The sequence below is a fragment of the Nannospalax galili genome, unplaced genomic scaffold (assembly GCF_000622305.1).
Source record: "Nannospalax galili isolate Female #2095 unplaced genomic scaffold, S.galili_v1.0 scaffold996, whole genome shotgun sequence".
Classification (NCBI taxonomy): Eukaryota; Metazoa; Chordata; class Mammalia; order Rodentia; family Spalacidae; genus Nannospalax; species Nannospalax galili.
Window position 1 is genome coordinate 998,559 of NW_008339436.1, and position 15,993 is coordinate 1,014,551.

Consider the following 15,993-nt stretch of genomic DNA (forward strand, 5'->3'; position numbering starts at 1 on the left):
TATGTTCTGTGAGCCTTAGGTGTAGAGGTTGCATCCTAGATGTGCCACTTAGGCTTGGGCAATTCACAATCTCTTTGTATGATCAGTTGTGGAACTCTGTAACGATCTCTGTCTCTTGAAAAAGAAGCTTCTGCCACACATGCTTTTAATCCCAGCACTCAGGAGGCAGAGGCAGGCGGGTCTCTGTGAGTTCAAGGCCAGCCTGGTCTACATAGCAAGTTCCAAGCCAGTTGAGGCTACAGGAAGACCCTGTCTCAAAAAGAACCCCTCCAAAAAAGACACCCCCCCAAAAAAAGAAAAAGAAGCTTCTTTGATGGGTAGTGACTGGGATACTTGTCTATAGATTTAAGGATACATACTCTATTTGTCTAGGGATGTAACAGCCTTGGAGTTTTCTCTAAGATCTATGACCTCTCCAGCTATGTGTATTTGGCTAGGTTTATAGTACCACACATGAGTTTCCTCCCATTGAGTGGGCTTTAAGTCCAATTAGGTAGTTGTTGATTACCCCCAAGATTAAAGTGCCACTACTGCACCGATGTCGTTTGCTGTGCTGGTCATTGATGCAGTTTTTAGGCCTTGAAGCTGGGGTTGAACCATCAATTGATGTTCTCCCTTAGCAGCTTGCATGGTGGTCTCCAAAGCTATGAGAGCTAGCCTTCAGGGGAAGTGGCTTCCAGGTCAATTCCAGCTCCATTGCTCTGAATCCTGTGACCAAGTATGTCCTGTCAGCAACAGGGTCTTACCTCAAGTTCTGGGAGGTAATCAAGGACTGTGGCAATAGTCTGCATAATTTTGGGAGTCTTTTGGACTACCCTGGCCAACAACTCAAAGGAAGGTTCTCCTGTCTGGCACTGTTTCTTGTTATGTAGCCTTCAACCATACTCACGGACTCATGTAGAAATGTTGTATGTGTAATTTTTCAGTAGGTTTTTGGACTAATACAATTCCCTCTGTTTTTTATACTAGCTAGGCACTATCTCTCCTCTTTCTCTCCCTGTCTTATCCTCCCTCCCCACCCTCCTAACCTAAAGTATCCTCATTTTCTCCATTTCTCTCGATAATTTCTGTCTTTAGAAAGACCTTTTCTTTAAGAAAAGAAAAAAATGAAAAGAGGTAATTAAGATTAAACAAGGTCATAAAAGTAGAGATCCTCATCCTTATAGAAATGAGAGTCCTGGGGACTGGAGAGATTCCTCAGTGGTTAAGAGCACTGCCTGCTCTTGCAGAGGCTCTGAGTTCAGTTCCCAGCACCCACATGGTGGCTAATAACCATCCATAACTCCAGTTCTAGGGGATCCAGTGCACTCTTCTGGTCTCTGCAGGCATTGAACACACAGGTGAACTTACATGCATTCAGGCAAAACACAAAATAAAAATGAAAAGAAAATTTTAAAAATGAAAGAAGAGGAAGATGGAAAAAGGATGGAAGAGGGCTGAGGACAGGGGGATGGCTCAGCGACTGAAGTACTTCCCCTGCAAGCAAGAGGACAGCAGTTGGGATCCCCAGAACCCAGTAAATGCAGGTGGGTGTGGCAGCCAGTCTGTAATTCTAGCTGGGGAAGGCAGAGACAAAATAGCAGGCTAGAGAGCATGGCTGCATTGGCTCTCTGGGTTTGATTAGGAAACACTGCCTCAAAAGAACAAAATGGGGAATGATGGAGAAAGATTCTCAACATCGACTTTGAACCTCCACACACTTGCACCCACAGCAAATACACATACAAGCATGAGCACCACACACTTACACATCAAATATATACACAAGAAAAAGAGAAGAGGAAGCATAGACACTAGTGATCCCTCTGTGCACATACAGAAGAAAGAACACATGATGCTGCAATTAGCTACACTCCAGAACGACAGTCCTCTCCAGTTACCAACTCCTGCAGTACCTTCCCCTCCCTTGGAGCACATGGCTGCTAAGCCATACAGCCTATGGACTTTATTAAAGCAGTCCTAGGCAAACTAGCACAGGACATTGACTTCACTGCTGCCAAGAAAATTACAGTTTCATCCACATTGCTTCCAAGTCATCAGCAAATGCTAACATAATATAAAGACAAATAACATCATAGAATTATTTTTATTTTGGAGACACCTCCCTTGCACCGTGCACTGGGAGGCCGCATAGCACACTCTTAGAACTGCTCTCTTAGAGCATTAATAGACCATTGCCTGAGTCTGTTGTGAAATGCCTTGTTAGGACTTTATAAGGATGTGCATTCATCTCACTATTTTTCAAAGTCTCGAATTTGTTTTTGAGACAAACTCTTGTGTAGCCCAGGCTGGCCTCTAACTCACTATGTTGTCAAGGATGACGTTGAACTCTTGATCTTCCTACCGCTACCTCTTCTGGAATGCTAAGATTACAGGTATATAGCACCACACCCAGTTTATGGTGTTGGGGATCCAATCCAGGGCCTCACACATAATAGGTAGGCACTTTATCAACTGAGCTACATCCCCAGCCCTTTGAGTAATTTTTTTTTTTTTTTGTCTTTTTGAGACAGAACCTTCCCTGTAGCCCCAGCTGGCCTGGAACTCACTATGTAGACCAGGATGTCCTCGAGCTCACAAAGATCCACCTGCCTCTGCCTCCCAAATGCTGGGATTAAAGGCGTGCCCCACCATGCCCAGCTGAGTAATTTTTTCTTACTCCATTTTCATGCATGTGATGTGTATGCATGTGTATGTATGCATTTTTGCTTGTGTGGTGACACATATGCTTGTGGGTGTGCATGTACATGGGTCTGTGTACATGTGGAGGCCTGAGGTTGATGTCAGGAATCATCCTTGATCACTCTTCCACCTTATTCATTGAGAGCCCCAGGAGCTCAGTGATATGGCTAGTCTACCTAGCTGGCTTGCTCTGGAGATCCCCTGTCTCAGCCTTCAGAGAGGCTGGAATTACGTGTGGGCCAGCACATCCACCCAGCATTTACTGGAGGTTCTGGGGGTTTGTACTCCAGTCCTCACACTTTTACAGAAAGCACTTTTTAGCCACTGAGCCATCATCCCCAACCCCCTCAAATATTCTTAAAATTTTTTCATTGAGAATTTCATACATGTATACATTGTGTTTTGCATGCCAGTGCCCACAGAAGCCAGTGGCATCAGATCCCCTAGAGCTGGAGTTACAGGCTGCTTTGAGACCCCTGATATGGGTACTAGAAATCTAACTCAGATCCTCTGCAAGAGCAGTACTCACTTTTAACCTGAGTCATCTCTCTAGCCGCTTGAATAATTTTTTAATATATATTTTATTTATTATTTTTATTTTATGTGTATGAGTGTATTGCCTGCATGTATGTGAGTGCACCCATGTCGTGCAATGCTGAGGAGGTCAGAAGAAGGCATCAGATTTCCCTGGAACTGGAGTTAAGGGTGGTTGGTAGCCTCCATGTGGGTTCTGGGACTCGAACCTGGGTCTTCTGCATGAGCAGTCAGTGTTCTTAATCACTGAGTCATCTCTCCAGCCCATTTTATTTCTTGTTATACTTTTTAAAAAATATTTTATTTATTATTTTTATTTTATGTGTATGAGTGTATTGCCTGCATGTATGTGAGTGCACCTGTGGCATGCAATCTTGTTATACTTTTTAGATGTTAAAAAAATTAACATCATTAGCCGGGCGTGGTGGTGCATGCCTGTAGTCCCAGCACTTGGGAGGCAGAGGCAGGCGGATCTCTGTGAGTTCAAGACCAGCCTGGTCTACATAGTGAGCTCCAGGCCAGCTGGGGCTACAGGGAAACCCTGTTTCAAAAAGACCAAAAAAAAATTTAACATCACATAAAATAAAAATAATAAATAAAATATTTTAAAAAGAAATAAAGAAAACAGAACTCAGGTGTAGCGGTGCACTGTCACCCCAGCATTTTGTTTGTAGAGGTGGGAGGATAAGAGTTCAAGGCCAGCCTTAGCTACTCAGAGAATTCAAGGCTAGCCTGAACTATATGACACCCTGTCTCAAAAACAGCAAAAAGGAGAAAGAGAACCGAGATCACCTTTGGAGGATGGAAATCAAGGAGAAATAGGATACAAGACAGGGGAAGCTACTTTTGAATGCATGTGCATGCATTACCCATTCAAAAAGTAAATAAAATCATTTTTAAAATAAAATGAGTGGGCCAGGTATGGTGGCTTATATTTATAATCCCAGCACATGGGAGGCTGGGATAGGAAGGTTGTCACAAGTTTGAGACCAGCCTTGGCTTCAGAGTGAGACTCTGTCAAAAAATAAAAATAAAAAGACTAAAATAAAATAAAGTGACTGGGAGGCTAAACATAATTTCATGATACAGCAATCATCCTATCATATATTTACCCAGCTTATTTGAAAACCATGGCCACACAAAAAAATTACACACAAATGTTTATCACAGCATTTCTCATAATTACCAAAAATTGGAAGCAGCCAAGAGGTAAATGGTTAAATAGTCATATATTCTTAAAATGAAGCACCATTCAGCAATAAGGAATAAGATGCCAAGCAACAGCAAAAAGGAGTTAATCTTTATATTATTAATTAATTTATTGTAATATTTTTGTGTTTTTACACATGTACACAGCAAGGGTGGGGTAGGCATGTGAATGTCACAACACACTTGTGGATGTCAGGAGACAACTTTGTGGAGTCACTTCTCAACTCCCACATTTACATGGGTTCCAAGGTGGAACTCACATCACTAGCCTTGTACAACGAGCACCTTTACCCATGGAGCCATCTCACCACCCCCAGGATTTGCTCTTAAATGCATGTTGCTAAGAAAAAGGAGCCAGTCTGAAAGACTGCCATCCAATAACCTGACATAGTGAAAGAGGCAAAATATAGAAACAGCAATGATTACTGGTTTTACTGGATGAGAGGGTGCATACCTGTAATCTCAGCACTTGGGAGGATCAAGAGTTCTGAGGCCAGCCTGAACTACATTAGACCCTGTGTCAAAATAAATGAAATAAGTGGTTTCTAGGTTTTTGTGTAAAAAGATGAGTAGATCAATCATAGGGAATGGTCTAGGATATAAACTTATTCTATATATTAATGTATATATAGCATTATGCATTTGTCAAACCCATGGAAATTTATAGCACAAAAAATGACTGAATGCATACAAGTTTTTTCTTTAAAATTACTTAGGAGGGACTGGAGAGATGGCTCAGTGGTTAAGAGCACTGGTTGCTCTTGCAGAAGACCCAGGTTCAGTTCCCAGCACCCATATGCAGCTAACAACCATCGATAACTCCAACTCCAGGGGATCAGATGCCCTCTTCTGACCTTCGAGGGCACTGCATGACATAAGTGCACCTACCTACATTCAGGCAATACAGTCATATGCATAAAATAAAAAATAATTGATAAATAGATCTTTAGAAATAAATAAACTGGGCGTAGCAGCGCACATCTTTAATACCAGAACTCAGGAGATAGAGGCAGGTGAATCTCTGTGAGTTCAAGGCCAGCCTGGTCTCCATAGTGAATCCAGGCCAGCTGTGACTTCAGGGAGACCCCGTCTCAAAAAGACCAAAAATAAATAAATAAATAAATATATAAATAAAATAAAATTACTTAGGATATTGAAGTATCTCAGAACCGAATGTGTCTTGTGACAGAACAATCTAGCTGTCTTACAAACATGTGGAGCAACCTCACTGATGGAGGTGATAGAGATGCTGATCCAAGTACATGGAAATGAGTGGAGCCTGTGAGACCAAAGGCAAAAAGAACTGCATATAACACTGAACTCTAGTGAATAAGGTTGTTTCCCACAGGGGTGTGGGTTATCAATTCTGAAATCACTGAATATGTCAAATGGATATGAACAATTAAGTGTTGGTGGGTGGTAGAAGCCAGATTTCTCACTGATGGAAAAAAAGTTAGACAGAGCCAAGTGATGATGGATTTGAGTTGCAGACACCAGCGTGAGTTCAAATTTAGCCCCCTATGGATACATATGGCTGCATATAGAATTTTTCATACCAATGCATGCACTCAGGTTACCCCCCACACACACATACATATTTTCTTGCCCTTAGCTGAGAAGATCCAGCAGCAACTATGTCCCAGTACCAGTGATCATTCAGATCTTAGCTTCCAATATTGTCTTCCAACAGAAGGTACCAGGGCTCCCTGGAGAAACAGCTGACTCCAGGGTTGGTGCAGAAAATATACTAGATGAGTCTGGAGTATGTTGTCATCTCAAAGAGTGCTGAAACACATACACAAAGATGGGGATGTGACAAAGGAATAGAAGCCAAATGAAAAGCACTTTCTGTGGCCAAAGAGGGAGCAATTTGAGGAATCAAATTACAAAATGAATATATGTGAGCACATGCAGACTTTCTAAGCCACATTGAAGATACTCGATTTAAGAGTAGACCCAGCCAGGCGTGGTGGCACATGCCTTTAATCCCAGCATGTGGGAGGCAGAGGCAGGCTGATCTCTATTAGTTCGAGGCCAGCCTGGTCTACATAGTGAGTTCCAGGTCAGCTGGGGCTACTGGGAGACCCTGTGTGTGTGTACATGTATGTGTATATGTATGTTTATGAATATGTGTGTTGCACATACACATGAATGTACAGGTACAGATGCCCATACATGCATATGCACAGGCCAGAACAGGACACTGGGAGTGTCTTCCTCTATCACCATCTGAGTTACTGCCTTGAGACAAGATTTGTCACTGAAGCAGAAATTTGCCAGTTTTTGGCTGTCTCTGCCCTACAATGCTGAGTTTACAGGCAGATATAGCCATGCCCAGTTTTTTACATGGGTGCTGGGTATTTGAACTCTCAGGCCTTCATGTTTGCAGAGCAAGTGCTCTTACCTACTGAGCCATCTCCCTAACCTCAAGAGGGGAATTTTTACAGAAATTTCATAACCATAAAAGTTTCAGTTTATCTAAGTGAAGTTCCATGGTTTCATAATGGTCATTCTAACTCTATAAAAGTTCACTGAGACGTATACAATTTGGGACTGGGCAAGTGTTTGCTTGGATGCCTGCCTTAACTTAGCTGTGTGATGTTATTTGTGAGTTCATTACAATAAAGTGATTTTAATTACTTAAAAAAGTTTCAGCTTAGCCACAAAATATAACAATCTTAAATTTGTACTCACCCAATAAGATTTAATTTAGCCATAATTTTTTTCTTGGCATGCATGTACATGTTCATGTGTGTGTGCACATGGAGGCCAGAGGTCAACATCAGGTGTATTCTTCAGTCACTCTCCACCTTGTTTTGGAGAGGGGGGAGGAGTTTGAAACACAGTCTCTTACTGACTTGAAGCTAGGTTTGGACCAGATGTGGCTAGACTGCCCCAGGGTTCCTCCTGTTTCTGCCTCTCTAGGACATGCTGTCAAGAAGGCTATGTGGATGCTCAGGATCTGAACTTAGGTCCTTATGGTTGAGTAACAAGCACTTTAGTAACCAGGCAATCTCCCTAGCTCCTTTTAGCTAAAATTTTTGTTGATTTCAGTTTATTATTTCAATTTATACATATTCCTATCCTACCTCTCTGTATAGTCTTGATTTTAATCTTCTCTTTCCTCTTTGTATATTCTTGATTTTAATCTGCTGCTTCTAAACATTTTGCAAACATTTTCCAGCCTTCTTAGGATTTTGTTGCTATTTTTTGTTTATGTCACAGAAAGTTCCCATTGTAATAATATGGGAAAATCCTTTTGCCTTTTCTTTATGGCTTCTGGGCCTGTGCTTGGGAAAATTGTCCCTCTCCAAGATTATAACATGCTCTTTTATGCTTTTTCCTCGCAGTGGTACAGCTTTGTTTTATGTTTAGTGCTTTAATCTAGCTATACTTTCATTTATAGTGTGATGTGAAAAATAGATGTTTATTTTGATCCAAATGACTCGCCAACTACTCTCATGCCACTTGACTATCCTTCCCTGATTTGAAATGGCACTGCTCAGTGTTAGCAGAATCTGTTTTGTTCCTTGAACCCATTTGTCTATCCTGCATCCCTTCAATTCTAACAGGGTAACTTGTAAGATTTCCCATCAACCTCTATTCTGTGGCAAATTCCCTTTGACCAGATTTCCTGTCCCTCCTGGCCAGCCAGTGACCCTCCTCAAGGAGGACTGGTGATGCCAGGTACACAGGGCTTTATTTGGTGGACCAGAAAGGAGACAGTAGAGTCCAGAGATGGCAGCTCCTTTTCACCTATCACAACAGAAAGCCACAGCTGCTCTTCAGCCAAGCAAAAGCCGGATACAAGGGAGCCAAAGGCTTACAAGGGGATCTGAAATATTCCTTGGCAATTTCACCTTGGCAGAGCACCTTCTTGGATCTGGTAGTTTACAGAGTAGATCCCTCCCCCTTGAATGCACCCTGGGGTTCTTCAGCAGTTTCTTCAAATATGCCTTACATCACAGGCTACTCCCAGAAAGGGAGCTGCACCCACTACCCTGTACCTCCCAGTGTGGGGCAGTACACTGGCCACCACACACAGTCAAGGTAAGGGCATATATGGCTGGGCTCTTTGCTTCAATATAGAAAGGAAGAGTAGAAGAACACATAACCACTCCCCCACACCTGTACCATTTGCGTCATGTGCAAATATTATCTTTAACTCAGAGGCAGCCAAAGCAGGACATGTGATAGAAAGCATCATTTCTGCACAACAAATATTTATTAATTACTTCTGTACTTCACACAGAACAAAATGTCTTCCCGTCTGCTGTAGCTCATACCCCAGGAGAGTTCACCAAGGATCAGGCAGGACAGGTCTGAGCCTACAGGCCTATCCTCAAGGCACAAGACCCAGATTGGAAGACCTGCCCAGCCCAGAAGCTCCCAGCTTTCCAGCAGATAGCACCCTCTGCTGGTGACAACAGGCTTAACAGTTGTTGAAAGAAGTACAAACTGAAAACCCAACCAGAATGTGATAACCTCCTCTGGCCCTCCTCGCACCAGAAAGAACAGCAAGGTACCTTTGCCTCCCCTGGTCTCCTGCAGTGTCACAGCCCAGGGTGTGATACTCTTTGTTCTCCAGAATCCTGATGAATGTTGAAGACTTACAGGAAATGGAAACTTTTTTTTTTTTTTTTAACGTGGCTGAGTGCATGGAGGTGCTTGCAAACAAAGGAAGTTAAAATCACTGGAAGCAATGACATGCTAGGGACAAGATCTGATATCTCTCTCTCTCTCTCTCTCTTTCTCTCTCTCTCTTTCTACCCCCTTTCTTTCTCTTTCTCTCTGTCCTTTTCGGTGCTGAGAACTGAACTAGTGTCTAATGCACACTAGGCTAGCAGGCTACTGCCCCGGCACTAAGCTACAGTCTCATCCCAGAATGGAGATTTTAAAAGAATTTTTTTATTAAATTGTATTTATTCATTTATAAATGAGTGTGTGTGTGTGTGCGTGTGTGTGTGTGTGTGTGTGAGAGAGAGAGAGAGAGAGAGAGAGAGAGAGAGAGCCCGTGTTTGTGCCTGTGCCACGGCATATGTGTGGAGGACAGAGGACAACTTGGGTGAATTGGCTCTCTCCTTGTACCATGTGGTTACAGGGATCAAACTCAGGTCATCAGGTTTGGTGATAATTGTCTACCCACTGAGCTATCTCACCAACTCTGGAGATATTCTTGATAAGAGAAATAAAAGAAGAAAGCTGGGTGAGAAGCTTATACTCAGTCTGTGCCTAGGACAGACATGTCCTCGGCAGGTCTAGGACCATGAACCAGAAGGTAATCTCACACTGACACTGACCAAGGCCTCAGAAACCTGGACACCAGTGACCTGGTACAGGGGCAAAGGAGCCACTGCCAATGGTGCTGGACACCTTATGGCCATGGTGACAATCATTTTTCTAGAACAACCTCTCCCAAGCCTTGAGAAAAAGGTGGATTAAGGAACAACCATAGGGAAGACCCTCATGGCCCCTCAGCAAGAGCCATGGCGCCTAGACAAGCTCTGACTCCTTCAGTACTTTTGCCCACTTTTGGGCAAAGAACTGATAACAGCACTAGCTCCAGGAGCAAACTCTTCAAAGCTGTGGTTAACATAGACATTGGGGGTCATGTTGGGGGTTACATCGGGAGGGAAGGGGTACTTCGGACAGGAGGGCTCAGGGGCCATTGCTGCCTCCATGGATTGTTTCTCTTCCTGTACCAAAGCTGGGTTAACATCAGGCCCTGCAGAAAAGAGGGACAAGAACAGACGTCATCAGAGGCATGCAGGGGGTGCAGGCAGCATTGCAGTCTAGAACATGGGAGCTGAGCTCTGACCTCATTTGCACCTCTTTGCTTTTTCTTTGCACTAATAGTTCCTTTCCTTGGTGTTCCTTTTGCCTATATGTATGTAGGTGCACCACGTGCATGCAGTGCCTGTGGAGACCAGAAAGGGTGTCAGATGCCCTGGAACTGGAATTACAAATGGGTCTAAGCCATCGTGTTGGTGCTGGGAACTAAACTTGGGTCCTTTTCAAGAGTAACCAGTGCTCTTAACCACTGATCCATCTCTCCAACCCCTAGAGGATGATTTTTTTTTAATTTTTAAAAATATTTTATTTATGGGCTGGGCGTGGTGGCGCATGCCTTTAATCCCAGCACTCGGGAGGCCGAGGCAGGCAGATCTCTGTGAGATCGAGGCCAGCCTGGTCTACATAGCAAGTTCCAGGCCAACTGGGGCTACAGGAAGACCCTGTCTCAAAAAGACCAAAAAAAAAGAAGAAAAAAAAAGGTCATGTTTAAAATACCAACAGAAGTGCAGTGGGCAACAGAAAGAATGTTTAAGATACAAACCTATTAACAAAGAGAGATGTTTATACATGTCAAATGGAGGGGGAAAGGCTTCCAAAATAGGAGGTGTGGTGATGATCTTGGCCATGGAAGTGAATGTTTACCCATGGACAGTGTGTACTCCCTAAGTTGTCCAAGGGAGCAGGCTCTGTTGACTGGCATAGTTATAAATGTGATGGCCTGTAGCCTGGCAGGGCTGGGCTTGGGCACTCACCCAGGTAGCTGAGGACAACTGGCAGGAAGACAAGGCCATGCACCAGGCCCAGCAAGGTGATCAGGAGGTTGAGGCGGAAGAAGAAGATCTGGATGAGCTGGGCCTGGGCAAAGCCCAGGATGAGGATGCCTGGAAGGTTGGTCATAGCCACTCCAGCAAATACCTAGGGGTTCACAGTCAGAAGTCAGGCAGAACATAAGGGGTCAGGTAGTGCACAGGGTAACCATCCCTCTTCACTCACCGCACTGCCCATGGAGATAGTAGCCTCCTTGGCCCTCTCCAGCCTCGTAGGCTTGGTGTTAACAGCAAAGGAACGGGTAATATGGGACACAAACTCCACAGACATGCCCACTGCCTGCAGACACAGAGGGGACTTCACTGACAAGGCGGAAGCAGAGGCAGGAAAGAAAACAAGCCAGGCAGGTGTCCTAATTCTACACATAACTAGAAGTGTCATATGAACCTGGACCCCCAACTGCCAAGAACCAACACTAGATGCCCATGTCTGCAGGTTTACCGTGACAAGGTTGATGAGGGACACAGCATTGTAGCTGATGTTCCACACGGCCATGAGGCCGATGGTGTCCACAAGGATCATGATGATGGAAAGCAAGTTGAGGAGGCCCGAGCGTATGTCCAGGCCCAGCAGGAGGTAGCAGACGACAAAAGTGGGCACGAAGCAGAGGGCAAGCGTGAAGATGCCCTCAGGGAGGACAGTCAGGTACTGCTCATAGAACACATTGGAGATCCTGCCAGAGAACAAAGTGTGGTCACAGCACCAGCCCCAAGGGCTCTTCAAGTGGGTAGGACACCCCATTTTATAAGGCGACTAAGAAGTTTGAGTTGGGTGCTAGCCCATGTAAGAAATGGACAAGCTCCAGGCTATCCTGGGAGACTCCTGAGACAAAGCCAGTCCTCATCCCTCAAGATCACTCAAAAGCCTGTAACTCCAACAACTCATATCCAGTTGTTACCTCCCACCTCCCTCTGGCTTGGCCCCCAGGTCCTCACGTGTAAGGGAAGACCTCAAAATTTGGGTCTGTCCCAGGCACCTTCCGCATCTCATCTGTGATGTTGGCTGCTAGCAACCGGGCTGCTCGTAGAGCCTCTGTGAAATCCTGTGAGTTCCTTAGAGGCTTGTGGTAAGCCATGAACTGGGAGGCTAGAAGGCCACAGCACACAGGAGAGGAAAAGTCAAAGGTTAGCATCCATTCAAGATACCCTCAGAGTACCCCACAGACAGCAACAGAGACATGTGACAAGATTGGGTGGTTCGGGGCTCTGCTATGACCAGCTGAAAATCCTAATAAATTTTCTACAAGATGCCTGCATTTTCATTTTGCATCAGCCCCCGCCCCCCAAACTGTAGCTGCTCCTACCACTGTAGAAGACTCAAGTCCAGGCCTGACCTTAGGATGAAGTCTAAGAAGTCTCCTCTTGATAGGTATAGTGGCACACTGCCCGTAATCCCAGCACGCAGAAGGCAGAGGTGGGAGGAATGCTGCAAATTCAAGGCCAGCTTGGGCTAGAGAGTGAGACCCTGTCTCAAAAGCAAAATAAAACAAAGCAAAAAGAGATCTCCCTGGTGAACCTAAATCCATCTCTGTATGCTTTCAAAATATGCAATGCATTTTTTTTAATTAACATAGTTTTTGTTGGGTTATAGTGATATATGCTTGTAATCCCAGCACTTGGGAGGTGGGGGCAGGAGGATCAGAAATTCAATGCTCTAAAGCAAGTTCTACACCAGCCTAGGTTACATGAAACACTATCACAAAAAAAAATTTTTTAACTTAATTTTCAGTTTGCCTATTCCTATAGGAAAAGACTAGAAAGTCAGAAAAAAAACCACAAAAAACTATTGAATCATTTGAGCTGTGACTTAAGGCCTCTGCCAATAAGACAATAAACATTTCCTAATTGTCTACAGTGGGTCTTGCATCAGGAAAAGAAACAAGAGGGTCATGCACACATAGAGAAAACAAAGATGAGAAGTAGTAGGGGCCTGTGGAGCCTGGCACCAGGCCTCTGAACCACCTAAAGATAAATCACACCCAGATAGGTGGTCATTCCAACCCAGAGAGATAGTCTGGCAGGTCTCAGGTAAGGCCTGGGGATGTCTAACAATTTCCTAAAGATGCTGATACTGTTATCTGGGGGCTCTGGCTTTGAAGAATGTTGTCGTAGTCAACTAAAGTCAGAGATGGATGCAGACCTGCCCTGGACCGTAGGGTACAGGGATGGTTCTCTGTCTCCAAGTTACAACACATGCTTCTGTTCGTGACTGAAACACCCTTTCCCTTTTGACCACATGGGCTCTGTACACCTCTTTTGTCTAGGGATGAGAGCCAGGGAAAGTCAGGCTGCCTTTTCAAAAGATGAGAACTTCTTGGAAGAGTTAGATGGGAAGGTGGAGAAAGTGTGCTGTAGTCAATTTGTAGCTAGTTATTCAAACTATAAGTTGTTTCAGCACAAAAATGAAAGAATTCACACAAAGCTCCCCCATTAACCACCAACTCTCAGGCCCATGTCTGTGCCAGCTCCACCAGGTGCACCAAGTGGTGTGCATGGAGATAACTAAAGCTGGCTCCCTCTATGCACATGGCTGTCTTGTTCTACTACCTCTTGTTAAACTGACAGCACACTATCGATCCTTCTCCCTATCAGTCCAACTTCATCACCTTCGTTACTGTTGACAGCTTTGGGATTCCAGTACATGGAAGCATCCTAACACATTTTTCCAGCTGCCCGCGGCTGACACTTCAGTATGAAATAGGCATGAGTAAAAAGGTGCTTTTAGCTCACAGCTGGGGTGGGTAGCTCCCAAGTATGACATGAACTACTAAAATAGTGTCACATATTCCACACTGACGTGGACTTGGTGTAGAAGAATGGATAAATATCTGAGCTCTTAGAATTAGAAAGTAGGACCCTTACTGACAGGTCCAGGATAGTTAGGAACACACACACACGCACACGCACACGCACATGCACATGCACACATGCACATAAGGGTGTTCTTGAGGACTCTGGAGTTCTCCCTCAAACTAGGTAGGCCACACTTACCTATGACCTGGCCATCTGAGCTCAAATTCACAGCGGTTCTGTACGCTGCTAGACCACTGCAAAGAGGATACCAAAGTACAGGCTTAGAGGGGTTGAAACTTTGTCCTCTCTGCCCACTCACTGCACCACAGAGAGGCTTTTACTAGACCTCCCTTGCCCCTTTATGTCCACCCATCTCCAGGACCCACAGGTCTACCCTTTCTCGGGCAAAAGCCAATCTCTGAACCCACCCTTTGGGACATTTGATGTTGGGTGGATCATTCAGGAACCAAGGAAGGTACTTGTGAAATTCCTCTACTGTGGGCCGCACAGCACCCGTAGTGAAGGCCATGCAGTTCTTGAAACAGTACGAGGAAGCTGCAAAGAGAAAGGGGGGGCCCTCTGGGCAGTGGCACACCAGGCAAGGCAGCTCCTGCTCTGACTCCCCCTCTGTGCCCCAATCTAAAGCCCCCAGTTCCGAGAGGGTTTTACATTTGTCATCTCCAATTGGGGGAGATGTTCCCTTCTCAGGGAATTCCTGGTGCCTACAGTAGAAAAGGGAAGTTAGGAACAAGAAATGCAGGCTCTCTCACCAACTGCAGGCACAGTACCTCCATATGCAGGGCAAACACCCCACTCCCAACCTCACTGCCCACAACAAGCATGCTGCAAGCACAGGCATAACACTCTAGGAGCATGAGAATATGAAAGCCTGCGGGTCGACCACAGAAGCAACTCACGGGGTCCCACCCTGAGGCTGAGGGTGCCTGTGTCTCCCTGGGGGAGACTAAGGGCCTTTCCAGTCCTTTCCCCTCTCTTGCCTCAGTTTCCCCAAGCTATAATGGGCAATAAGCCTCCTGTAATCCCCACACTCACTATCTGTTGAGGGACAGAATTCATCCTTATTGGGGCCAAAGGCATAAAGGCGACAACAGGTGGATGGGGTCAGCCAGTCGATGAAGTCGTCTACCCAGGAGGAGGCAGCAATAGCCAGATAAGACCTGAAGCCAGATGACAGAGAGTAAGTAGAGCCAGTGAGCCTGGTGGTGGGGTTCGTTCTGTGGTTTGACCCCTGCAATGGGGCTCCTCGGGCATTTGGTAGCAGCAGGGGCAGAGCAGGCAGGAGGAGAGAACAGGAGAGGAAAGGAGAAAACAAAAAGGAATCCAGGGAATTGGGTAGACCAGGCACTTACGTGTCAGGAAACTCAGTGGCATACTGGATCTTCTGAGTTAGGGAGAAGCTGTCACAGCCTGAACTGGAGCAGATGGCATTCATGCCTGCCACAGTGGAGAAGTTGAAGCCTGGAGTGGTGTCAAAGTACACTGGAGGCCCCACCTCAAAGTATTGGTTCAAAAAGAGGAAGTAGTTGATCAAGTATGAGTCCTGAGAAGGAAGGGAGTCCATGAGTTTCAGGAGACAATATGTACCCACAAAGGGCTCGCTCCAGGTCATACTCCAAGAGGTATATGCAGAGATACATGCACCAGAGTGCATTTAAATGTACATACTGATGTAAACACAAAATTACACACAGGAACACAACCAGATGTACCCACACAAGGTACATAGCTCAGAGGTATACACACAGGCACACATTCAGATATACATACATGCAAAGGTACATACTCAGAAGTATGCAGAATAATATGCACACAACAGAGGTACAAGGTTAGAGGTTATGCTGGGTAGCTTTAGTGTCAATGACACACCTGGGTTGAGGGAGCCTCAATTGGGGGATTGCCTCTATTGGACTGGCCTGTGGCCATGTCTGAGGGGGTATCTTCTTGATGAGTGATGTGGGAGGGCCCAGCCCACTGTAGGTGTTGCCACCCCTGGGCAGGTGGGCCTGTGTTGCATAAGAAAGCAGTCTGAGCAGGGGCAGGGGAAGAAGCCAGTAAGCAGTGTTCCTCCATGGCCTGTGCTCCAGCTCCTGCCTCCAGGTTCCTGCCCTGAGTTCCTACCTTGGGCTCCCAGATG

The 15,993-nt window shown here is 45.3% G+C and overlaps 1 protein-coding gene across 1 annotated transcript in view; it reads right to left on the reverse strand.

Moving 5' to 3' along the window:
- Positions 1–9,550: 9,550 nt before the first annotated feature.
- Positions 9,551–15,993, reverse strand: part of Npc1l1 (NPC1 like intracellular cholesterol transporter 1) — a 23,214-nt gene continuing 16,771 nt past the window's right edge. The window contains exons 11-19 of the mRNA XM_008834082.2: positions 15,209–15,399; positions 14,892–15,016; positions 14,267–14,393; positions 14,037–14,092; positions 11,982–12,132; positions 11,488–11,719; positions 11,212–11,325; positions 10,971–11,133; positions 9,551–10,150 (exon numbers count right to left, since the gene is read on the reverse strand). Coding sequence (XP_008832304.1) covers positions 9,939–10,150; positions 10,971–11,133; positions 11,212–11,325; positions 11,488–11,719; positions 11,982–12,132; positions 14,037–14,092; positions 14,267–14,393; positions 14,892–15,016; positions 15,209–15,399 — 1,371 coding nt within the window. The 3' untranslated portion in view covers positions 9,551–9,938. The remainder of the gene's footprint in view (positions 10,151–10,970; positions 11,134–11,211; positions 11,326–11,487; positions 11,720–11,981; positions 12,133–14,036; positions 14,093–14,266; positions 14,394–14,891; positions 15,017–15,208; positions 15,400–15,993) is intronic.